Below are 27,985 nucleotides of genomic sequence, written 5' to 3'. Positions count from 1 at the left end.
CCGATTACCACGACGTGCAATGCTAACCGGTGTTGGAGATGGTTGGAAGAAAGTTAGGGGCGGCCAAACCAAAACGTGGCATCAATGCTTGAAGTCACTAACTTCTAGTCGGAGCCATGTTGGCAGATGCAGACTATTTGATTGGGGTCCACGTGACTATCGTAGCTAATGTTTGGAGACTCTTGGTGACATGGCTCAGAATCGATCACAATGGCGTAGGTGTATACACTCTCTGCCTTCTCTTAAACTAAGAGATTAAAATCACTCCATATCTTTCTTTCTACGAACTAATTCTTCCTTCCTGTATTATATCCTTATATGCAATCTTTCGTTTATATATTACTACCATTGAATTAACTGCTTCTATGAATCCGGTGTTCATCTTGCTGTGTTAATGAGGTATGGCAACTTGGACCTATGCATATATGTGCCTTGGTCCTACGTTTTAGCTGACTGAATGACTGACTCTTTAAAGCTTTACCATTGATAAGTTTATTTTTGCGACTGACACTATTTTTCATAATCAACATCTCTGCTTTGTTTGGTTTTATTTTTTCGAAACATTTCTAAAAACCATTATTAAAAGTATCCTTTTATCATAAATAATAATGTTTCTGATACATAATCCTTTGAAACCTTTGCTTAATCAATTATTGTATAGTTTAGTTATGTGTATGAAATCCCAAAGAAGGTCTATTAGCTAAAATGTGATCGGTTATTTCTCGTATTGTACTATTAATCGATCAATAGAAAACTTTACCTATTAGTGTTAAGAATTTATTAAGATAATACAATAAATATTTGTATATTATGCTTTATTCACTGGTTAAATAGTTTAAGGATAGAAACATTTATAATTTTTCTAATAGTTTCATTAGTTGAAATGTTTATTTATTTGGTAAAATTCTTATACATTTACCTTTCAAATTATTGTAATTATTATTAGTAATTTAATATAAATAGTGTTAAACTGAACTTTTAATTTTTCTTAAAAGTACTTTAATTAGAACTGATAGAATTGTGAAAACATATAAAGTGCTTATTTAATGCTTGAGTTATGTTTTCGTTAACTGTTTTTGTAGATAAGTATGGTAAACTATCAGATAACAATTGTAGGATGGTCTAAAGTCTCATGAAATATTTAGGCTTTCTAATAATGTTTGATAAACTTAAGCAATAAACTATTAGTAACAAAACCCTATATCCAATCATTCAGGGGGTTTTTCTTATACTATTATCAAAAGTAGTACTGGCTCAAGTTCACAGTAGTATAGTAGAATGCAGGATTGTGAAACGATAGTTAAATTAAGTCCTTGTTTGTGTTTCAGACGTTGTATGGTTGTACTATAGACGTAGTTATATTTCTTGCTAACTCCTGTTACCCCTCGTGGGAGCACAGGCTGCCCACCAGGATTCTCGCGTAGACAACTGTCCATAAATTTTCGTACTTTTTGATGATGGTTGTAATGGTACTCCAAGTTTCAGCTCCGTACAGTAGAACTGTTTCGACGTTCGTATTGAAGATTCTGACTTTGATATTGGGTTCTAGATGGTTGTTTTAAGTTCCACATGCTCTTCAGCTGTACGAATGCTGTTCTTGCTTTGCCAAACCATGCCTTCATATTTGCATCGGATCCTTCTTGTTCATTGATAATGCTACCCAGATACATGAAACTTTCTATCTCTTCCAGAGTTTCTCCATCAAGTGTGACTAGGTAGGTGTTCACCATGTTATATTTGAGGATTTCGCTTTCTCCGTTTTTATGATGTTGAGACCTAGTGCTGCACAGGCTACTGATACACTGACTGTCTTCATCTCAGTTATTGATTGTATCGGATAAAAGAGCCTGATCATTTGTGAAGTTCAAATCGTCTAGCTTCTTCCAAGCTGTCCATTGTATTCCGTGCTTTCCTGAGATGTGGAGGTCTTTATAATTCAATCGACCAGCAGAATAAAAGGAAAGGAGGATAGTAAGCAGCCTTATCTAAATTCAATCCTCACTTTGAAAGCATCTGTCTGCTGTCCTCCATGCACTACTCTGTAGTGTGGGCCGTCGTATGAATTCCGGATGATGTTGACGATCTTGTCAACTACTCACTCTTTAGAGTCGAAGAAGGTACCATAAGGTTCTTTTATCCACACTATCAAATTGTTTCTCATGACCAAGAAAAATGATGTATAGTGACGCGTTCCAGTTAACTGATCGTCTTACGATGATTCGTAGTGTCGCGATTTGGTCTGTGCACGACCGATCCTAATGGGACCGGTCTATTGATCTAGAAGCTGGATGGCTACTGAATCTTTCATGCAGTTCAGCAACACTGTGGAAAACCTTTCTTGTTACCGATAATGGTGTGATGTCTTTGTAGTTTGCGCATTTGCTCAGATCTCCTTTCTTTGATATCTTGTTCTTCCTGCCAAATCTTCATGGATAGAACGTGGAGCATGTTTGCAGTTGCTTCTATTTGTGACTTCAATGCTTTAGGTGGTGTATTGTCAGGTCCTGCTGCTTTCCCACTCCTAATTTGTCTTATAGCCATCTTGATTTCTTTCGTCGTTGGTGGAGTAACAGTCATATGGATGTCTGTGTGTGCTGTTTCGATGTTTTGTGAATTCGATGGAGCTGGTGTATTTAAGAGTTCCTCAAAGTGTTCCCCCCATCTGTTCCTCTGTTCCTCAATCTGTTGTTGGCTTGCGTTATTTGTCCTTGACTGGTCTCTCTGGCTTGCCATGTGTTGCTTGCTAGTTTCTTCGTTGAGTCATATGGCCGTCTCATATTTCCTTCTGTTGCAGCTTTTCCATTGTCGTTGCTCGGTCTTCCACGTATTTCTGCTTGTCAGCTATAATGCTGCTCTTCACTTGCTTGTTCGCTCTAGTCTATTTTGCTTGTGCATTGACCTTCTCTGTTCTTGTAGGGCTGTTGTTAATTGCTGTCTTCTTGTTCTTTGTTTCTTGAATGTGGTACATGGTTTCGATAGAGATCCATTCCTTATGATGATTCTTGTTGTGGCCCAGTACCTGCTGATATGTTGGAGTTGGTGCTTCGTCGATAGCGAGACTCTAATTTAGGGACGAGCCAATCAGAAGTGTTTGAGCAATTACAATTATTAGCCAATCAGAAGACTGCATAATGTGAAAATATATTAAAAGTAAGTAATAAAATACAGCTGATATTCTTCTTTTACACGATTTAAAAACTCGTATGTTAGCATCCTAACCCTAACTTAACACTAAACCCTAACCTTAACCCTAACCCTAACCGTATGCTAGCACCCTAATCCTAACCCTAAACCCTAACCGTATGTTAGCACTCTAATCCTAAACCTAAACCCTAACCTAACCCTAACCTTAACCTTAAACCCTAACCTTACCCGTAAACCTAACCCTAACCCAATGGACGAGTTTCTATTCCATATGCATTGTGAATTCAGAACCTCTGAACCTTAATCAAACCTTAACAAGTTTTTAAATCATGTAAAAGGAGAATATCCACTGTAATTCATTACTTTCATATAATATATTTTCACTTTAAACTAACTTTCTTCTGATTGGCTAATAATTGTCAAGGTCACTTAACATTCGTTCAAAGGTCGTCCTTAAATTAGAGTCTCGCCTCGTCGATCACTTTCTGATTGTCCTCCATCCTAATTTCCTCTTCTTTCAGTAGATCTAGTAAGGCTTGGAACCCGTTGTTGAGAGTTATATTGAATTCGTTGAGTTTGTTAGAATCTTGTGTGAAGGTTGTATTGAATCTTTGTAACGTTGTTTGTCCAGTCGTCTAATGCTTCTCTAGCTTCAGTTTCATTTTTTTAAACCGCCAGTTAGTGGTGATCTGAAGCTCTCCTGGTTCTCACGTCTTCCAATTACTTTGTGAACAGCTTACTGATTCAAATATGATCTATATTGTTCTCTGTGGTTTGGTCCGGCGCGATCCATGTGATTGTGTGTATTCGTTTGTATGGAAATATTATGTCGTATATAACTAATTTGTTGAATGCACATAGATTTTCAAATCTGTAACCATTCTCATTTCTTTCTCCTAGTCGGTTTCGTCCTATGGTATCTTCATATGCAGTGTTGTGCATTTCAACTTTGGCATTTAGGTCTCCCATCAGGATGGTGCGATCCTTTCCTGGGCACTTCGCTATGATGTCAATAAACATTAAAAAAGTGGATAGTTGCGAAGATAAGCTCACACAAAGTAGACATTCGAGGTCTTCTCTTTGTTATGGAACCATTGGTGAGGAAAGTTACACTAATTCAACGTATGTGAACAGTATTAAACCAGACGAATAGATCATGTTGAATTAATTGTTACCAACTAAGTGTTTTTAATAAACAAATTATAATAACGAATCATGAATATAATAGACGGTGATTTTGCACATATTATTAGTGTTGTTAGCATGAATTCGTACATTTTCTTGTTTATTGAATTATGGTACTTTGTGTATTTAATCAATGAAATTAGCATTGAGAAAACACTTATCAGTCATAGTTACAATGAATTTCAATATAAAATTTGATATACAATGAGAAATTGCTACAAATTGCTAAAATTCATTGTTGTTTGATATGTTGACATCTATAGCACACAGTGTTACTTTATCCATAGTCATGGCAAATAAACACGAGTTATTTCTTTATTCAGTTTATGTAAAATTTATTTCATTTATGTGTATTAGAATTTCTATGGCGAGGAAATGCACTGAATTTTTGCACTTGGGTGTATTCATAGGTGATTAAAATATTTATGTTAATAGTAAGATCCTAAATATAGCTTTTTAAGGTCAGATAAAGAGATGAGGCGTAAAATATATGGACACTGATGAGTCACTATAATGAAAGGAATGAAATTTAGACGAAGGTAACAATGGTATAGAGTGAAACGAAAATATTTTGTCATATTTTAGGACAAATATTTTGCAAAATCTTATGATTAGTCATTTTAATTAATAACTGTTATGTTAAGCAAATCACGTTTATTATTACGTGATCTGATATGTTTTATCAAACCTAAGTTTCACTATTGGCTGTCTTATTAAAGAGTACAAATAAGTCTGGTTGCTTAATTTACAACCGATCTTATTGTGTTGACTCTTAAGTCAACAATACTTTGTTGTTCTTTTTTAAAAGTTGACAGTTGTAATATGTAAAAACTTTGAAGTCATATGTCCATAGGTAATTGTACTTTAATCGACATTGAAATGACTATGATTATTTATAACTAAGATGAATACATTTGTAGACATAAAATTCCTTAGACTGAATGACCTTATTTTGAAGTACTTATTGTTTTAGCTCAAGAAACGAAACTAGCAAAGGACTGAGGAATGTAATTTTGAGCGTGTAAACCAAGAGAAATCTCAAGTTCTAGATCGTCTTCAGTTGAAGATTTTTTCATTCTAGAGTGATGTCAACTGGAGAACCTTTGAAAATTAGGAAGTTGTAAACAAGATTGTTGTTCGTACTATATTATGATTTGACTAAGAATGGAACAATGGATATTGAAAAGTTGGCTTAATGGTGGACTGTATTTCGTAAAACTTTAATGTCTAGGGTTGCCCATGCTCATTGCTGGAAGAACTAGAAAGGGATGGCTGAATTATATAGTCTATTTTCCATTGGTTCTCTGGTTGATGTTATTTCATTACGGAAATTATCTTTGACAGAAATACATCTTCGTAGTTAGAATTATATTTTGTTTTATTGGTGCTTTATGATACGCAAGTACTATGGAGGAATTCGCTACTCTTACTGTGATAAATAGGAAGCTTTTTTTCTGAATATTGTTGTATGAAATAGTTAGTTCATTAGTCATTGTATAAAATTCATTAAAATTTGAAATGGCTTGGATGATTTTTCCCATATTTAATTCTTTGTACTTGTTCCCCTATAATTATCACAAAAGTTTGATTTCATATTTGTTAATCTGTTCATGTCACTACAAATTAGGAATATAAAACCAATTTATTTGAAAAATATAATATGGTTATAAAATGTGCATAATCTATCTATAACATTATTTGTTAACTACAAAAATTTCATTTTGGAATTGGACCCACAATGATCATATCAGTAAAATATAATCGTCAACTAAATAAATTGAGTGGTGAAGAAGTAGTTTAAAACCAACAAATCATTATCTTAGTTCAACCTTCAGCCAATGGGTCTCAATTTTCAGCCGCCTTTTCTAACTACTTCGGTTTAGAAAACGGCGCAGTTTATCACTAGCTCACATATTTAGCTTGTGTACCAAAACCATGTATGTAAATTTGTACCCGGTAAGTGAAAATCGTTATTCTGTTGTTGTCCTAGGTGTAGTGTAATAGAATAGCAGCTTGGAAATTAAATCAATCGCTTTTTAACTAGTAGATAAAATAGTTTATTGCCTCCCAATATCTAGTTTGGTTTGGACAACTGATTGTGGTCATCAGACGTCTTTCACATACACACCACCATTGCGACTTGAAGCCGAATACATGAAAGTGGGCTTCATAAATGAGTTGTGCAAGCAGTGTGGATACAAAAATAGAGAAAAGTTGCGTGACACTATTTCAAAAGGAATGCTAATTAACAATATGAATCATCTCATTCTGATGCCGTAAAATGACACATATTTCACTGTGGATTTTTATTTTTCTCATTTATCTCTTTTATCTTGGTTTGCATCTCCTTTACAAACTTTGTTTCTTTATGAAAGGTGATAGCTAACAATCACTGTATGATTGTTAGTAAATTCCAAGCTGATTCCTAAATTATCAATAACTTTCGTATTAAATTATCATAATTTATGGTATGCAACTATTTTATACTTTTCAATGAATACTCTCATTTGGGTTAAATAATAAATTCACTAGTTTATAAATCTATTTGTTCAATACTATCGTATTTTGAAGTAAGGCAAAAAATTCATCAGTATTAATAACATTACAATAGAATACATTTAACTCTACAGTACCCTGCCAAAATGTATTTCACTAGGTTTATAATTATTGATTAGTAAATCTATGTGAAAGTACAAATGAAGTCATTAAAATGAAAAATTGAAAACTGAATAAAGAAAAGCAATACTTCGTCCTATCCAGCCCAAATGGTTTATAAAAAGTTAATCTCAATCCGGATAAGCTCATAATACATTTGATATCGATAGCAATATAAATACTATTTGGGTATCCATTGGATTTATTTGTGTGAATACCGAAATAAGCAGAAACAAAGCATCAAGGATTATATCTAATCATTAATAATTACTGATTATATATATATATATATATATATATATATATATATATATATATATATATATATATATATATATGGATTATCTGCCTTTCCTGAACCTCAGAAAGTGACAAAAATATACCCAATAATCACATTTGTCTATAATTATAAAAGTTTTCAAGTCTGTTTCAAGAAATAATTCCTCGACGATGAGCAGCCGGTGTTTTACATTATTTTTAATTTCGTAAGCTTTTAAGATGTATGCACACGGAAATTTTTATCAAATATAACAGAAATGAAGATTAACTCAAGACTTCCTTGGAGATTTCAAAACATACATGATTCTTTAACTATTTTTCTATGTCTCACATCTTTGGATTTCTACGGATTCCTTCAAAATGAACAGTATTTTACAGTGAGGCTTCTTTGAGCTCACAACTGTGTAACCCGAGTATGCTTAAAGTTTCTAATGTGAATTTATTCACTGCGAGGTTGAACAGGTGATTAATTATTCAACTGAAATGAGAAACATTAGTAACTGGCTTCGAGTCCAGCGGTTCAGGAGTTTAACAATTTGGGACGAAAACAGTATGTTGTGTTGTATTAGAGTGAAAGAATATTTGTCTATGAGAGATGTAGAGGTTTCAAAGGTAATATTCATCAATATGGTAACCGGTTTTTGCTTTGGAAGGTTAAAATAAACTCTTACAAATATATTAGTTCTATGTCGCTGATAGTTTATTCTTAATTTACATATTAAAAGTCATCTTTGGCTATTTCTGAGCATTATAATTTTATATGTCCAGGGAAACAATTAGAAACTAACATAAATTTTATGCAACTGATGTTATAGATAGATGTCTATCCTGATTATCTTCAAAAGGGATTCATAATTTAACCTAAAATGTTTCAACGTTAACTATATGTTCATTTTCATAATTGCAAGATAGATACGTGCTGATAGGGCAAGTATCCGTGTTTCCAATACAGTTACATATCCAAAATATATTATTATGTACGGAACCAACATTGTTTGTGACCATTCATACAGAATAATTATGTTATTATTGTTAATACCAGTAACATAAGTCTGTGTTCCTCTTCTTTTCGGTTTAATATTCAACTAGTTTTAGTGGAGTTTTGTTCTCTCGGCTGGATAGTTTGGTCGTGGTGGTGGTGGTAGTAGTAGTAGTCTACTTGAAGTTTGTGCTGATGATGTCATTCAGAAGAACGATGAAAGCTCCACGACCAAACCATCCAGCTCAGAGAATAAAACATAATCAAAATCAGCTACCTGAGCTACAAATCTTCATCATCTCGATATATATAACATAATTTAAATAAAACTTCTCACCATTTATTTAAATTGTTTGAAAAATACCAACTTTTTGAAATATTTGATGAAAATATTAAAAAAGATTATCAAGATGAAATACAGAATATACTATTTTCACTTCTAGTTTTGTCAGTATTAATAATAGTAAATAGTGACATTAATATGAATAAAATAATGGTTATTTATTCACTGACTGAAAACCTTTACTATCTAAATATTCACACATTTTTCTTTACTTTTACTATGAGTACATTTAGATTTATTTTGTGATAAGTTACATACAAAAGACAGTATTTGTATATAGTCGTCCTAGAAATTATCCATCTATATCATGTTTATGACTGATTCTTAAATGAAGTGAAATAACTCATTTTCCTGTCCATTCTATTTCAATCTATTTGTCTTTAATAAATCTATGCACATAATCATAGGTACGCAATTAGTTTACTATCAATGTGTGTCTTTGTTGTGTTTGTTTTTGTTACTGGAATAAAATATTTGTTAGATTAATTTCAACGTGTGAATTCTTACGTATTTCAGTCTAACTATTCATGACAATTTTAACTGTTAAATAATTTTGTAAAATGTTATTTTTTTTTTTAAAAAAAATAAAGGTATTAAGTTTTTTTATTTTCACTACAAGTTGATAATGGTTGTGTTAAATAAAATATGTTGAAAATATAACTTAATAAACTATGTCGTTACTACTTTTAAACTCCTCAACGATATCTCTTTAAACTGCTTGTGGGGATTTCAATTCATACCATTATGTTTTCTTGGGGAAAAAAAGAGAAATTTATCGTAGTAATCAATGGTTGTTGTCAGCATGACAACAGAATATGATGCTAACAAGAACAATCAACGTTAAATGGTTACTAGTGAGAAGCATTCCATCGACATCTTGATAGAGTAATATCTTGTAGGTGAATATGATAGTATTTATGTTATGGTGCGTTAATAAGCTATTGTGACTTGTTATTGATTGCAGAGTGGAGGATGAAAATACATCCTCTTTCTACTGAAAATGTTATTAGATACCAAATTTAAGGGTTTTCGACATTCCCATATACTATTTATTCTACTGAACAATCCGTACAAACTTGGAATACTTTTCGACACAAGAGAAAAAAAACAAGTGAAAATTATTCATTAGATTAAAAATAATATTAATGAATGAATTCATGAATTGATCTAAGCTAGGCCACCATTGAAACCTGGAAGTACTGGATGACCGTTTCGTCCTAATATGGGACTTGCCAACAGTGCACACCCACAATCCCGCATACCGGACTCGAACCCAAGACCCTCAGTTTTCCGCGCAAACGCCTAACCTCTAAACCATTGAGCTTGCCGGCATCCAACAGTGTTAATGCCTAATTTCAATAGATCTATGACCTTGACAAAGTACCCCCCTAGATGTCTTTCTGTTTTGTTTAAGCTATCTACCTGGGCATTAAAGTTACCTGACACGAGTACTATGTCTGGGAGTTTAGCTTTATGAAGAAGTACAGAAAGCTTTCTGTAAAATTCACCTTTCACTTCATATGAGCTGCAGTCAGTGGGAACGTAGGCGGAAACGACGTGTGTCTCTATCCTTTCGAGCTCTTACGGTGCAGTTTAGCCGAACAGTACATAGGCGACTGTCGATAGGGACCATTCTAATAGTGCTTGTTCTGCTCTAGTACTTAGTGCTATACATACACCCACCAGTTCATGAGATTTAGCCATCTGATCGCCAGATAAGCGGAGGGTGTATCTGGTCAGCTCTCCGTTTTTGTTACGTGAGGTCAAGTGAATGTTCAAACTAGGATCCTGTATGCGTGTTTTGGAGATACAGCATACATCATTGGTACGAGATTCCAGGGTCTAATCCAAGGAAAGGTGTTGGCCGATTTGACATTGGGAGCGTACGCTGAAGGCTCCAATGTGTAGTTCAGAGTGAGGTTTCAGTAGACCTGGGACAGTGTTTCGCATACTAGAATCGTTGGCTAGTGCTATTAGAGGTATGAAGGTGGCTTTCACTTCCCGGTACCTGAAAAGGAAAATGGGTTAGAGGTGGTCTTAGTGACTTGGGAGTGTGACCGCAATGCCCAAGGGACAACTGCTTGTGGCCGGTCACACTTGACCTTTCTGTGAGTAATTTTCATGTTGGCTCGGTACCTGTTGGGACCTTACCACTAGAGATGGGAATCCATGGGATAATGTGAGGTTTGTATTTTTAGGGTCGACGTTTTCTAACCTCACCCTTTCTTGTGGGAAGGCAGCACTGTTTTTATGCTGGTTGTCTGCCTTACTGCTGTCACACCTGTGTACAGTCAGCAGTACGACTGCGCTCTCGGACCTTGCGTTTTTTGCTTATAGTCTTACTGTTCTTCAACCGATCTATCTGGCATGGTAGGACCTTGAGGAACGATTGTTCCAGCCAGTATAGCTTGATTGGTTCATCAGGATAGGCAAGCACGACCACCACGTTAAGGTAGTAACAACGGTCGGGTATTCATTAATAAAATCACTACAATCTCCACAAATTCCCATTCTGATAAAAATAATATATAAATACATTCATTAGTATACAATTTTAAGTTCATTGATCAACAATGAAATTTGAGTGATTATGATATCTATCTGTCAACTGGTTATTTCATAACTCAATACGAACGAATGTCATACTGAATCGATCCGTAACTCGTCATGGTAACTGAGTTACTGATATGATATTAATACGAGACCATTATTTAATAATAAAGTAGTTCACAATCAGATCAGAAATTTATTTTAAATGTAAACACAATCTGGTAATAAATTTAGTTTCAAGTTTGAAACCGAGTTTTTGTTCTGAAAATGTTTAATGAAATTGTATTTAAAACATGAAAAAAATGTTAACTTCATTATTATCAATTAAAAATTATAAATAACTAATGATTCTGAATGAAAATTTTGAAGTAATCATGTGTTATTACTTTATTCTATTGGTTATGAATTCATCATACTTTATTCTATGTATTTAGTTTTACGAATGATAGTTGTTGTTCTCTATTGATCAATTTCTAAATGTTCCGATGTGTAAAATAAATGCATCGTTCTAAATAAAAGTAATACATTAATATTTTGGTTCAAATTCAAAATGCTGGATGCAAAACGATATATTTGTTCAAATAATCATCTCACAAATCACTTATTATAAACATTTAACGCCACCGCCAAATTCATAATTTATTGCAAATTCGTGAAATAAGCCTAAATTTGAGTACTTGACTCATAGCGATATTATTCATTCATAAAAAGTTTCCTTAGTACTACTACATGGGTGCCTAATTTGAATTAATTGAAGCAAGCTTTTGTGGTGTTTTACTTACTGTTTAAAAGTTGAGTGATTTAAAGCATCATACTCAAACCTTCTATAGTTTTGTGATAAAAAAGCCATATCAAGTACAGTGTGATGTATAATATCCTGGTCTCTTATGAACAAGGAAACAAGTTTATCATAATATGCTGATGAGGCAACAAATAATATAGGCTTATATCGATGCAGTCGGTATATACAATGTTAAAAGATTTTTGATAGAACTTATTAAAGAACATTCACAAGCTTTAAATAAAAGTGATGATGTGGAATACTACTGTCGGTGGATAGGCTTAACGGAATGAGTAATAGTTACTTATATGGAAGAAGTATATTTTAATTTTAATCAGAAATCTTATCCACATAAAGGTCAGTAGATTCTTTGAATTATTTAACATGTATCAGTAAATGTATCTAAATTTACTCTCAGTGAAAACGCGAAAAAATTCATTGATCCAGTAGGGTAAATGAAATAGTTCTTGTTGATTTTTGGAAGTATATGAAAAATTTCGCTTTCCATATATTTAAATTCTAACTTTGTTCGTATGTGAATCTTTATATGGCAGCCATCTTGTTGCTTTACATCTTCTGAATCAGTATTTTTTCACAGCAATGAAGCATCTACGTTTGTGAATATTCTAGGTCCTGAATTAATCTTGTGTGATCATGGATTGGCAAGTTTACTAAACTGACTCAGCTTTACTCAAAGTCATTTACCTATTGATTAGCTAAATGGTAGTTAGATGAAAGATAACATGTTCTCCACGTGGCTTGAAAGTCCTATGTTAGACCTCAATAGAGTTGTGGGTGCACATTTTCAGAGTCTCACACTAGGATGAAATAGGTGTCCAATGCTTCTGTTTTCACTGATTATCTAACTAAGATCAATTTCTCATATGGTAACTTTTTTAAATAAAGGGTTTCAAACCTTTCAGGATATAATTGTTTACCAAATCTGTGGAACTGTATTCGTAATGAGCGTCATTAATCATGAATTCCGTGTTCATGACACTGTCTTTGTTAGATTCAAACGTCTAAGATTGAAACTATGCTGTGCTATTAGTATTGTTCCATAGCATTGTTAATGCGTTTACTATTCAGAAGATTTTGGTTACAACTTTAGACATTCTATAGAAACTAGTTATCATCTAAATACTAAATGGAATAACTTTATGGCGACATTCTTTCATTTCACCAGTTAGGTAAAAGAAAATAATTTAGTGTTCTATGTTCAGGATAAAATAGCGTGAATCGATTTAATGATGCTGTCATGTGACGCTTATTAGTTAGAGTTCAAAAACTATAAGTAGTTAGTGGAAACTAAAAAGAGTTATTTTAAGAAATGGTTACCAATATCACATCAATAATCGTGTAGCACACCTTCAGAGTATCACGTGTGCTTTTAAAATGATGTTTCAATAAAGTCATAACAATACTGCATTATTATTGCTATCTTTATTGGGAAAACGTTATATTATCAGTTTGTTTTTTAACAAGCCATTTTGTTGATTTTTTTCCATCGTATACTAGGAAACTGTAATCATTCATTTTTTCGTATGTGTTTGACTAACATTCATTTTATAGAAGTAGGTGTAAAAAAGCACTTTTATCTCATATTATTATCCCTTTGTTTTATTTTCTACAGGCCTAGATACATTTGTCTTATGATCATTATTTATGTATTCTGTTCGTAAATATAGAAAAATATTCTATCATTAGCTAGCTACAAATCTTTAAATGTGTTTTTCTTATTGTATTCTGTTTAGTTTCAGCTAAATTGATATTTACATATATAAATTATGTTGCGTTTATGAGAATGGTAATTTTATTGATTAGTTTCTTAATCAAGTGTTTGATTTGTTTTTGTCTTGTAGAATCTCATCATGTAAATTGATTGATGGATACCATGTACTTTACATAGTTTTAAAAGTGTTTTTAACTTTGAAAATATATTAATCCATTTAATCATCTGTATGTAATTTCATAAACTGGAATTTTGTCACTCAAAAGAAATGAAACGGAGCACTATGAAGTCACATACATAATTGTCCTAGTGTGGGACACCTCAACAGTGCACATCCATGATCACACACACGTGACTCGGACCCAGGACCTCTGGTCTTTCGTGAGAACGCTTAACTTCTAGCCCACTGAGCTGGCCGGCATCGAACAATACTAATGTCTAACTTCAGTCGATGCATGGTCTTGTGCAACCATTCATTGATTGTCTGAGGTGAATAACTGTGAGCCATCCAGTACTTCCAGGTTTTCAATGGTGGTCTAACTTACATTGACTCGTGAATTCAATTGTTATAATACTAGAATCTCCACAAATTTCCAAACTTTTCTAAACCTAATTAGTAGATTATCAATTTGAAGCAGTAATATTCCTCTACAGAACATTATCACTTAACAAATAGCTCAATCTTAATCTACTGCATTTAGTATAATGCAATATAGTGAACTGTTTTATATGATAATGTGATTTCGAAAAAATATACAAGCTTTGAAGTCAATAGATATAAACCTAGTATTAAAGTATTTGGAATTTCTAACGAAATCTAGATATTCGTATCTGTCTGTTATGTATGTGTTAACTGAAGGAATCATATTTTCATTTTGAATCAATTTCACGATTTCAGTTTTCTTATCTACCATTTGTTTACAACTTTTTTTCATATAGACTGAATCTGGTCGAATAGTCTTCCAATTTTGGCTTAGTTTATTCTTCTACGACTTGGCTGTCTACCTCACACCCAATTGGCTTACACATGATATTAAATGTCCTTCAGTTGGTACAGTAGATGTTAAAGATAATAAATCCTCTTTGTTATCACAATCGACCACACCTAGTTCAGAAAATCGTCATCAGAATACTTTCAAATCAGATTTATCTTTAAATCATTTGTTCGGTGAACTGTCAGCTCCTGAAACGTTGGCAGAAATCGAAGAAATTAGAAAATTATCGTATACACTAGCTGACCAAATAATTGATCAATTAATTAAAACGACATATCATGTAAGTTGAAGTTAACTGTTTAGTGTTTTTCGTTTTGAGTGAATTTTTTCTTAATTAACTGGGTTTTTTAAAAAAGTATGAATGAAACGTATCCATTGGTAATTAACTTAACGGACAACTGAGGTATTGAAAAATGGATGTTTCGGCAGTATTTTTGTTTTTAATGACAATATACTTGTTAGAAAACTTTCAACTGTATTGCGCATGTATATTTCAATACGGACGCATGAGAAGATTTAGTTTGCATATCCTTCATGAATAATAATATAGTAGAGATTATCTCTGGAAGACCGAGCAACAAGAGACGGTTGGTTCATGTTTATTCTTGAAAACTAATTTATATATTTTTCAATTAGATATTTACTTCATGAGGTTTTCAGTAAGATCTAATAATTTAGAATGATATACTGTTATTTTAGTTACTTTATTAATCTGATGCTGAAACTATAATAGTTTGAATGGTAGTGAGCAAATATTCTGCAATCAAGAATGTATAAATCAATTTAATAAAAAAATCAGCTATTTTGAAATCATTGTAAATTGTACGTGACAAATTGTTTAAATATAAGGAAATATATAAAGGGTTATTACAGAAGGGTGCCATGAAATACATTGATCAAGAACAAAATGTACATGTTATGAAGAAATAGATGCAGGAAACCACGTATAAAGAAATAAGAAATACTAGACGATACAGTTGAGACAAAACACAATCTAGCCTGATTTCATTCAGTTAGAACATATGTTACCCGGTTTATAATAGAAATCCATCTGAAGACTGAGATTAACATCTTTTCTTCAACATTTTTCATAAAAAATTCCATACAGGTAAACTTAACTATTTCCTAGATATTATCCATAGAGTTAAGAAGAATAAGCAGATTTTAATTTGAAAAAGATGTTCAAATAATTCAACATAGTAAATAATTCTTTCAGCCATCCCACTTAATAGAGCTGTATTCACGTTGATATAACAAACAGAGTAGTAGTCTGAATTCACCTGGTATTGTTTGGCTTGTATCTTTCCATTGAGGTTTAAGACTGCAATTGATCTAGTCTATTGAAACACATAAATAGAAATATACAATTTAAAGTGCAAAATAGGGCTACGTAACGATTGCAAAGTTGAAGAACAAATTACAAGATGAAACCAAATGAATAAAAAATAGACTACTTTAATTGTTCAGCCATTATAAATACGATTGTATAGATTAAGAAAATGACATCATTAAAAAGAATATTTTCTGCGTTGAATTATCATTAATTCTTTTTTATTGACACAATGAATTGCTTTTATTATTTAAAGATTTTAATTTTTTGGATTTATTCTTCATTTTACTGACTATCTCTGCACCTTTCTTACGTAGTCTCCACTTCTGTAGATGATGTGAAATACGTGAATGCTGTTTTAAAACTATCGAAAATTGTATTTCACTGTATTTCACTGTGTCTGAAATACTTTTCATTCGATTGGTTCCTCATCTGAAGGTCACTCAATTTCAACAGATTGTGTACATTTTTTGACCGTTTAGAAAAAATATTAATTATATTTTTATAAGGTCAGTGTTGAAACTAGTAAAGTGTAATTTTTAAGATTATAATTGATTTTCTTTTCTGATTTTAGGCGCTTTAATAGTTCTACATTCATAGTCACTCCAATAACACACATACATACGTTAATACCAAGTTTAATACATTTCATTATAAAAGAATTGAACAGTACTTCCAACTAGTTAATATAGCAGTTAAATTTGAGAGTACGTAAAACATACAAGTTGATTCAGCAATTCTTCTAGTGTTTCGTTCACCGTTAATTTATAATTTGGACAATATACTGAGTCCAGTTCATGTTTAATTTAAAGTAACTGTAAAATTTATTCAACCCGTATGTTGGTCGAAAGTGAAAAAATAATTTTATCTCAGTTAGATCTTTTAGTCTTTTGGCAGTTGAAACAACATCAATGGGTCCTTTTAGGATTTATGGAAAAAACAAGTTTTTACCATACTTCCCCAAATCAGTACGAATATATATATATATATATATATATATATATATATATATATATATATAATATTCATTCGAGTCAATGAGGAAACCTGTAAGCCTGACCCGAATCATCCTCAAAGGGATTAGCGTTTTGAAAAATCAATTTGTTTAGACAGCTTACTTTGACCACGCCTAGCTCTTAATTGATTTTCAGGTATACAGACATAATAATAGTCCTGAAAAAAGTGTTTTATGTAATTTGATAATGACGGAAAGAAATACACAAAGTATACACGTTAGTTCGGTTGGTCACAGTCTAGTTTCCCATACTCCTATACTTAAGTTTATCATTCTGTTCTCTTTACCAATTCTGTCTTTAACGTTGAATCCTTCTATTTTTTATTGTATTATTTCATTATTGTTATTTCGGTTAAAGATGAGCTTAATTAAAATACAAACTATTGTTTAGTCAAACAGTCTTCCTTATTTACCCATTTTACTTTAATTCTACACTTTAGTATGTGTATGGTAAAAAAATGCATACGGTGTGAAATAGTATTAATAATTATCAACAATTATACTGACTTAAATAATTATATTTTTCTAGACGGATTGACTAACAGATTAGCCTAGTACAACAGTATCACTTGTAACTAGAATTTACTAGATATAATATGTTTGGGTAGCATTTAGAAATATTTATTTCATTATTCTGTTTACATCACTCTGTAAAGGAAACTCTCTGGGAATAAACGATAATAATAAATGTGTTGACGGTTGTGAAACTTTTATTATTCCGTCACTTTAAATATAACTCAAAACAGATTATTGATACGTATTCATTAAACATGATTCTAGTATCATACATTTTGATAGCTTATTTGGAAGCAAAGTGAAATTCTTGTTCATTAGTACTGACCGTATTAAATTTCGGTTTGATTTTAATAATCTCCATAGTTGATTAGTCTTACACCTCTATTTAAAAATAACTGACTTTCCATGAATGTTACTCAGTACGTGAATTCTGGAAACTGGATGACGTGGTTTAAGTAAACTTCCATTTATGTGATGGCTACCAAACTTGATCCCTATCAGATATTCTTTAAGTTTCCATCTTTCCCATAAACGTAACCCTGTTGACTTTCCATCAGTCCTATGACTTGTGAATTCTGTTATTAACTTATACAGAATGAAGTATAATATTAGTTACAATATAAATATCCATGTGTTCCCTCTTGAAGTTTGTACTAATTATGCTATCCTGGAGGAAAATGGGATTTTTACTATGAAACGACTAAACTAAGCAAACGCATCATCTACAAAATACGTTTATCATATTTGGCAAAACTACAAATCACCCAGAGATTGTAGTATTTATGTTATTCCATACTAACTGCACACATTAAACTGACTCATATCACATTGTAAATAATATATATGTAATCGCATGGTTTGTTTACTCATTTAAAAAGGTCACGTTTATTTGAATACCACATGTAGTACTGAGATAGTGATAAAGAACTTTGTACAATTAAACTGGAATATAAATCAAAAATTAAGTGAATTATTCAGATGTGTTACTATCTTGTGAAATTTAAAGAGCAAGAAACAAGAATTCTCAATCAATAAATACAGATATGAGATTAAATAAAACTAATACATAATTACTACAATCTCCACAAAACCCCTTTCTTATAATAATACATAATGATTGCAAACTTTGATTGAGATAATATTCAACTACGAGAATATCAAACAAACTGTTTAAGTCAAAGTGTAATCGCTCAATATTTACAAATGATGCATAATAATATTTAAAACAAACTTATATAGGTTTATTTTTACTATTCTTAATTAATTTAGATAGTTCTAGTCCTCATTAAAAGAAAACTTCTAATTGAATTCATTTCACTGATTGAAATTTGAATAATTTTAACTTTACACCGGGTAACTTGATTAGGGGTTTATTAAGTAAATAATCGAGATCAAAGTTTAAAAAGTTAAATGTGTTTTGTGCTATTTGTTTAAATTTTTCAGCGATGTTTAGGACTTCAATTGATCAGTCTTTTATTGGTATATGCGTATTCTGTGCAGATTGTCTCGATATTGCTTTAAGTCACAAGCATGATAAGCAAAGATGGATGGTGGGTAGCAGTGGAATCCAGGATGAGCATTTAGTCCTATTTGGAACTTGTCAGTTGGATGTACCTGCATTCCAGAGTTGATGTTCTCTTCGGGACTCGAACCCAGTACCGTTCGCTTTAAACGCCATCGCGTTATGAGTGTGGTCGAAATTAATTCTTTAATAAATGCTTTTTCATTCATATTGAAATTTTATATTTGTTTGTGTTCCATTTTATGTGAAGTGTGTTCAGAATTAACTTATGTTGTTCCAGAAATTGTGCTTTATCCAAAATCATATCTGGGCACTAACTAGCATGCTTATCTAATGGCAAAAGATCATTCAGTCACTACTTATATTTTTGAATATCTGGTCAAATCTGGTTAACTTTCTCCAAGAGAATCTTCATTGAAAGTTATTCATGAAGTTAGAAAAACTGGTTCTAAAGGAGGCTGGATAAGAAACTTAAGTATAACGGTCTAGGACTTCAGAAACAGTAAACTCAGTCCCCCTTCATTTAACGGTGGTTCTGACACTTTTTTCTTATGTTGTAAGTTTACGGCAACTCTCACATAATCGATTTCGATTATGGCTAGTTTTAGTTAAGCCTTTTTATTAACTTAATAGACAATGTTATCCGAATAATATTTCTTTACAGTATTATGATCACTGCCATATCTGTATAAACGTATACGATTTATCACATGACAGACTCTAGCTAAAATGCTGATAGCTTAAATATCGCCCGATGAATCATTCTCTTCCCCATGTGTATATGTACGCAAATCCTATTATCAGCCTTTGCCTAGCCTAGCTGCGCCTTGGTTCGATTCAACTATAAATTTGCCTCTGTATTCTCTCGTATACCCATATTCGCCTCTCTGCTTCAAACTCGCTCAATTTGCTTGCAGTCTTGTGATCTGTGCTATCCGCTAATAAACTCTAGTTGCCGCTTCTTATTGCTTTCTGATTTTAAACATCATCAAGGTTTATATTATAACCATTATGGAGGTAATTGATTAACGAAACAAAGTCACTACAAGTTGTTTTAAACATGTGCCTGCCACAATGTTATCTTCTTTATATTCATCAAATAGACAATCATATCTCTCTTTTATGCGATATTTTGATTTTTATTACTCTTTTAGTTGTTACATAACTTTCAATTTTCGAACAACGTTTGGTACCTTTGTTAAGAATGCAACCATTCACTTGTTTATTAAAGGCTATTATTTCTGAAATAACTATAAATACAGTTACAAAGATGTAGTAAATAATAGCGTCCCATAAGCGTTTTTGATCAATTTTGACTCGATGTATCCCTGATAATTTGAGTTTTAGTCATTCGAAAGATTTTAATTGAATTATTGAGGAACATGGATGTGTTGAAATTTCAGTCTCTGAAAATGTCATATATAATTGTGGCATATAGTATCTTTTGCATAATTGGTCTCCAACTTTTGTCATATTTCTGTCCAAAGTTTGAAAAATATTCACTTAAATGATTTCATTTTCTGATAAATAGTTTGTACAGATTTAATACTAGATTCATCAACCTGTTTTATTTAAACACTCCATTTTTGATAGTGTTAAATAGATAATGAAAGTCGAGTGATTAGAAAGTTATATTCAGCTAACAAAATGGTAGACTGAAAACGAAAATTGTTTGTCAATTATTCACCAGCAAGGTAAATAAAACAGAATTCATTTGACAAAGTCGACAAGCTACATGCTACGTAGATAGAATATAGTTTATATAATGATAATAGGTGATATGTTATATGCTTGTGGATATCTGAACACTTACTATATATGTTAGTTGTTGATTTACAAAAATATCGTGAAGCTGTTCGAATGGTTTGTACTTCATAGTTCACAATGTAACTGGAAAATAGATCTCAAAGGTTAATTTCACCAAAATTCACAATTTATTGGAGCAACTTACATTTTGCATATTTACTAAAGTAAACAAATTAAGTTCATGGTGTTAGCATTTATAACTGGTACAGATTCAGAAAGTTCAGTTTTTTTTGCCAACTCATATCACATGTAACGTATACAAGATATCGGTCTACAGAGAATTGGACAAGTTGACTGCTAAGCATTTCGTTCTATTCTACGATATAAGTATGAAGCATAATCATTTAAAAGTGGAAGACTCTGTTAGGTTACCGAAATTCGATAGATTCTTCTTGGTGGTGACCCACACTGTCACCGTAACCAGAGGTTGGTGACTAACATTGGGTGACTTTGCCCAAAATCGGTTGCAATAGATCAGGTGTATTTACTCTTTGTCTTCCTACAGATCCTGGGTTTTGAAGTCTTATAGTCATTACTTAATTTTTGAAGCTTCTATTGATACTGTTATTGATTGTTCTGTTTTGGAATTAAACTTAATAACTTCATCTCGCTATATCAATGTGCTATAGTAATTTGAACCGATACACATATATGCTACGTCTTGGGTTGCGAATGACTAACCAACGCTTGCGATTAATTTTTTATAGTGCAATAGTCTACAGTAGAGTACACTGTCGTTGTTTGATTGGCTAGATTTCAGCATACCTAGATCAAAGTATCATCGAGATGGAATCTTGAAGTTGAAAATAAAAATTAATGAACTCATCAAAGCACTATTTATAACAGATAATTTCATTTAGCATTCGTTTATCATAGTACCAATTTATGACTTGAGTACAACTGGAGATTTTTAACTACAGAATTTAAACTTAGCCCTTTGTACAACTTCTCTTGAATATGAGCTTTAAAAATTTGGTGAAGCAATTAATGTCTGTTATCCAGTTTTTAGTAATTATTTAGCTTTCATCACTTATGTTGAAAAAGTGTTTGAAGTTAATCAGAGTATCTAAAATTACCAAATTGCCATTTGATTCAACATTTATTTCATCTTCAATATATATATATATATAATAACCTTAGGTTGTCGAAATCATCATTTTCATATGGATTTTATTTCTCTAATGTCTATAACGATGTATACATGTTGTAAGCCATATATACTGCGCCATATTTTAAATATTTAGGTACATTGTTTTGTTGTTGATACACGCATATTGTCTACGTTATTATTTAGCTGTTTATTCAGCTTCAGGTATGTACACTTTTCAAGAAATCAGTACAAAAATGTCTACAAATGGCTTAGCTCAAGCTACACCTGACAAGGAATTATTATGAATTCGATTAGTAAATTGTAGACAATTAATAACCATTTATTTTTTCACTTTGATAACATCATAGGATAATGATTGGTATTAAAGCGAAAATAAGTTGAATGGCAATTATTGATATTTCCCATAATTAAGTTACGTTTGATTAATGCAATATCGTATGACGAAGAAAAAGATTTCATACCAAAAACTAAAGTTTGTTTATTGATTAATCAGTCAGTTAGTAGTTAAAGAGAGCAAGAACAAAGATTGGTGCAGAATAATGTGAATTCATTTTATTTCGTTAGGTTCTCATCAGCTGCTTACAACCTAAAATATTTGAAAATCCGTGTTATTTCAGTTATTGACATACTTATACATAAGAGGGTGATTAAGGATGAATATATGTATCATGATGTAGCGAAGATTTCGATAGAGTTAATGAGGTCATAAAAGTCGTTTGTTTCAAATAAATAAAGTTTAGGAGGGAAGGTTACAGAACATTGAAATAGCGATTAGAGCTCATGGAATTAAAAAAACACATTAGATGATTATATAATGCAGTAACTGAAAATAGATTAATGGTAATAAATAAGGATATGAATTGAAATCAGTCAGTTATGAATGATGTAATTTTAGACTTCAGAAGGAGTTGGAATGGTGAATGACGTAATAAATAAATGAATAAAGAGGGGGGTTAATGTTCCCAGGACAAAGAAAGATTTATTACTGTCTTTTTTTATACATAGATCTGGTTTTAGACGTTTGATTGCTATCGCTTCGGCAAATTTCAAAAGGCTTGAGTTTGATTTTTTGTTAATCACCTTGAAGGACTTCAGTGTATCGACTTCGTGTCCTGTGTAAAGGAGATGTCTTGCGATGCCACTGCTGAGTGCTTTTAGTCCGTTTGATCTTAAACTCTTCGGAATATGTTCCTTGAATTGGATGTAGGCTCTCCTTTTTGTTCTACCAATGTAACTGCTTTGGCAGATACACTTAAATTTGTATACACAGTTGGTGTTAGTAGTTAGTTAGTAGTTAATTATGATAAATTAATTCTGTATTTCATTTTGACTTATACAGGATCACTTTCCTGTGGGAGCATGTTAATGATGTATGTGTATATCTGAATTGATAATATAGAATTGAGATTTTTTAGACTCAATGAACAGTTCTTTATTTGACAGTCGGGGATAAATTTTCAAAATATTTTATTCATAATTAAATTATTTGTAAAGATTTTTTTAACCATGAACTGACATCAACTTAAAAAGTACTGAAAACTATGGACAGATCGAAATGAATTGAACATTTCTGAAGATTCGATATCAACTTTTCATGATTGTTACTGTTTTCAAAATATGAAACAACTCATTGTTGCAATAAATTAAGATCTAGTGGTTGGAATTTCGTAGCTTCTACTTTATTTATATGATTCTGTTACCCTTCATTTCCTTTTTTGTGAAAAATCTAATAGCTGTATGGAAAATATCTTTCACAAGACACTAATTTGTTATTTTTTGAAAATACATTAGTTGAGTAAAGAGCAATTAAACAGCTCCGTGATAATTCACAACACAGTGCGATAAATTAATAATTATCTGGAAATATTATTGTGATTTATTTTATATGATGATTCTAACACAAGTTTTATTCATTATAGAATAATTATCCATTCAGGAATATACAAATAGAAATCAGTTAGGACTAATATAGTTCACTTTCGTCCAATAAATAGTATCGTGAAATCTGGATTATAACAATAATTAAAGGAATTCTTTATCATTTTAAAATAGTTTACTGAAATAATGAATACGACATAAGACACAGTAATAAACATTAGAATTTGTTGTACTTTAGCGATGAACACAGAATAACCGGTAAAGATGAACTATCCATTTAATACAGGTAAATATGAAGTTAACATGCTATACAAAACAATACTGGTCACATTACGTGAAATAACACTAGATAATTTCATGTTTACGGAATTAACGAGATCTACAGAAAGTTACGGAAATAAGAATAATAAATAGATGTAGTAGCTTTTATTTAACGAAAGATATTTGAATTATGATATGTAGTAATATTATTCTAAAAAATAATTATTAATCAGCTATGAGGATCTGACTTTTTAGTGTAAACTAGTGAATTTATTAGATTTTTATACGGCATAATCAATCAGTTACAAACAGTCAGTCAGTCAGCTACAACGGAGGATCAGGAACATATTTCCATCGGTCCAAGTTGCCATACCTTATTAACGCAACAAGATGGACACCGGATTCATAAAAGTAGTTAATTCAAAGGTGGTAATATATAAACGAAAGATTGCATATAAGGATATAATACAGGAAGGAAGAATTAGTTCGTAGAAAGAAAGATATGGAGTGATTTTAATCTCTTAGTTTAAGAGAAGGCAGAGAGTGTATACACCTACGCCATTGTGATCGATTCTGAGCCATGTCACCAAGAGTCTCCAAACATTAGCTACGATAGTCACGTGGACCCCAATCAAATAGTCTGCATCTGCCAACGTGGCTCCGACTAGAAGTTAGTGACTTCAAGCATTGATGCCACGTTTTGGTTTGGCCGCCCCTAACTTTCTTCCAACCATCCCCAACACCGGTTAGCATTGCACGTCGTGGTAATCGGTGTTCAGCCATACGTAACACGTGGCCCAACCATCTCAGTCGATGAAGAATCACAACATCAACTGATTTACCATCATTTCCTAGTACCCTACACGTCGAACCTCACTATTACTTGCCTGGTGATCTCAGCATCTGTGGTCAGATACTAGTAGCTTACGAATATCTTCTACTCTTAATGGCCATGTTTCGCTACCGTAAATTAAAACAGAACGGACTGCCGCGCCGTATACTCGTCCCTTAATTGATAGACGGATATCTTGCCTTCGCCACGGGTGACGTAAGCTGGCAAAAGTCAAATGAGCTTTTCGAATCCGTGCTGAGATTTCGTCAGCACACCAACCTATTAGGGCTGATCAGACTTCCAAGATAAGTGAAGTTGTCAACGCGTTCGACTACTTCACTACCTATCCTTAGTTCAGGTGTTGACGCAGACCAGTTCTGAAGCAACAACTTGTATTTAGAAAAGAAGGAACGCATTCCAAACATTCTGGCATTGTTGCTTAGTAGCTACCAAAAGACTGCATTTTATCAGCGTATTCAACGAACAGGACTATTTCAACTGCGTATTCTAAGTTGGTAAGTGGACCCTCCGGAAGGAGATCAGTTGTATACAAACCACAGTAAATTAATTTAGTAGAGGATTTAAATTGATGACAATAGATTCAGTTGCTGAAGTTTATTGCAAACACACTTATGATAGTCCTGAACATAATAATTTATTTGCATATGATTTTTATTACAAAATGATATTACCTTGAAATCCATTGAAAATCAGGACAAACAGTCTGTTTTACCCCAAACTGTAATTTCTTACTTTCAACTTTTTTAATTAAATAGTTCCTGGTTATCTGAATAACGATAGCTTGTAATAAAGTTATCGTTCATTTGTATGAAATTCCTATGAAAATCACTTTAATCAGGTTGAATTATATGCTCACTTCACGAAGTATACCTAACCAGAAATGAAGTCATGTGGTGTATGCTACTTATGTTCACAGAGATAAGTGGTATGTAACACCAATTAGAAGTGGAATGCCTGTCAAAAGAGGATTGAGAAAACTGAACTGAAGAAAACCGAAAAGGAAACAGAAAGAGATTGGTCTAAAAAACGGAATTAGAAGAATCTTGAAAGTTGTAAAGGACAACTTATCGAAGTTGTACAAATAAAGTCTTTACTGTATGGTTTTCGTAATTAATGAAGTCAGTCTGCAGTTCCGCACCAAACAAAAAATAATCTTCCTCACCTGAGTATTCATTCACTATAATAGTAATGTAGGACTGGTATTATTCTATAAAGTCAATCAAATTTAACTTGATATAAATATTAACGCGAAATTATTTCTATGCTTTTATGAAACTTTTTTTGATTTTTTTTATCCAATATGCGAAATGCATTTCAGATATATCATTTATTTAACTCTAGTGGAATTGACAGGAATATCATCATTGAGTCAATTCAAGTGTAGATCCAAAAAAATTGTTTTACTGATTCTATTTGGAATGTTTTATGTTTTTCATTTATTCAATATAAATCACATTCTTTTAAATATATATAATTTCTTCTGGAAAGATAACTGACATTTCAAATCATTCATTTCACATTTGGTATCGTATGACTAATTGTATATGCACATGATATACAGCCAAGTGTAAGCATTGTGACAACAAAACTAAACATTAGTTGTTTTTTTTCTTTCGTATATATATCTGGATCGACAGTGAAAATATTCAAATGATAACTGAAATCTTATGGGTTTCAGATCATTTATTGCATTGTTACTTCATGTTTATTGATTAACTTCAAAAAAAGTCTTTTTCAATGCCTTACCAACCAAATTAGAATAAACGTGTATATATTACATGTTTTTTTTTTAAAAATAAAGGACATAAGTGTAATCAACTGCTGTCTATTAAGTATACTGCTATGCAGGATAGGCAGGATTTTTAGTGAACATTGTCAAAGTAATCTATTATTATCAATGTTATAATGGCAGTCATTACAATGTTATTATTTTCTGCATCAGTATGAAAGTTCTTCTTAAAGATAGCCAGAAAATTTCCTGTTGGCTTTACTAACATTGTCAAGTAAATGTTTATCTAAGCTGCACTCAAATATATAAAAAGTGTTTCAGCTATATATGCAGTTTTAAGAAAAGAGAACAACTCAATTGATGAGGTTGAGAACTTACACTGTCTGAAAACTTGGGTCATAAATCTCTGTCACAACAGAGTTCCGAAACTTTTAATGTTGCCTGGTGTAGACACAGGTAGGAGAAATATGCTGTCAGCCTTTAAGTTTACTGAGTACTCGTCTGAGTCTTAAGGTTTATGCAAGCTTGATGGCTATGGTTTTGAGTTGTTGTTAATATTAGGAGATTTAAGATCCCAAATGACAAATTAAAGTTGATCATATTAGTATGTATAGATACAACATGAATGTTCATTTTATATTTTAACAACACTTTCTTCTCTCCCATATTTATATTGTTCTTGCACATAATGCCCTTCTTTTGTCAATTATCTTATCCAGTTTGTATTTATAGGGACTTTATGACGTGTTCATATTTGTACTACCTTGTGTGTTTTCCTGTCTATTGGTGCACTGAATTATAGAGGACTCACTACAGACAGCAAAAGCTTTTAATAACTTTGATTCATATGGACAAACTTATTTGCCTAATTTTTTGCTTTTCTTATTGTGCACTAAGAACCAGTTAAGAGATAATCAATAATCAAAACTGATGACTTACTAAAACTATTAAAGGATAAAACTGCCTCTATCATCAAAATCTTAAGATTTCTCTTTGTATTTAGTTTTTTTTCGGTTAAATATAATTTAAACAACTTGATTCAGGATAAATTTATATAACAGAATTCGTCATTAGTATTTATTCATCTTCTTATTATATGCAATTCTCCTGGTGATTGACTAGATCATTAAGACGTCAAAATCTAAGGGGTAGCATGGGATACGGTGGACATCTAGGATCCAGCTGGACGATCTAGACTTCGCCGATGATCTGACTCTCCTATCGCAAACGCAACAAAAAATGCAGGAGAAGACGACCAGTGTAGCAGCAGCCTCGGCATTAGTAGGTCTCAACATACACAAAGGGAAAAGCAAGATTCTCC

At 32.1% G+C, this 27,985-nt stretch overlaps 1 protein-coding gene across 1 annotated transcript in view; it reads left to right on the top strand.

Annotated features, from left to right (window-relative positions):
- Positions 1–27,985, top strand: part of PDZD2 (PDZ domain containing 2) — a 69,862-nt gene that overhangs the window by 7,362 nt on the left and 34,515 nt on the right. Inside the window, exon 2 of the mRNA XM_051212002.1 lies at positions 14,588–14,923. Within this exon, the coding sequence (XP_051072136.1) occupies positions 14,588–14,923 (336 nt within the window). The remainder of the gene's footprint in view (positions 1–14,587; positions 14,924–27,985) is intronic.

Source organism: Schistosoma haematobium, chromosome ZW, assembly GCF_000699445.3.
Source record: "Schistosoma haematobium chromosome ZW, whole genome shotgun sequence".
Classification (NCBI taxonomy): domain Eukaryota; kingdom Metazoa; phylum Platyhelminthes; class Trematoda; order Strigeidida; family Schistosomatidae; genus Schistosoma; species Schistosoma haematobium.
This window is presented reverse-complemented; position numbering and strand designations above follow the sequence as displayed.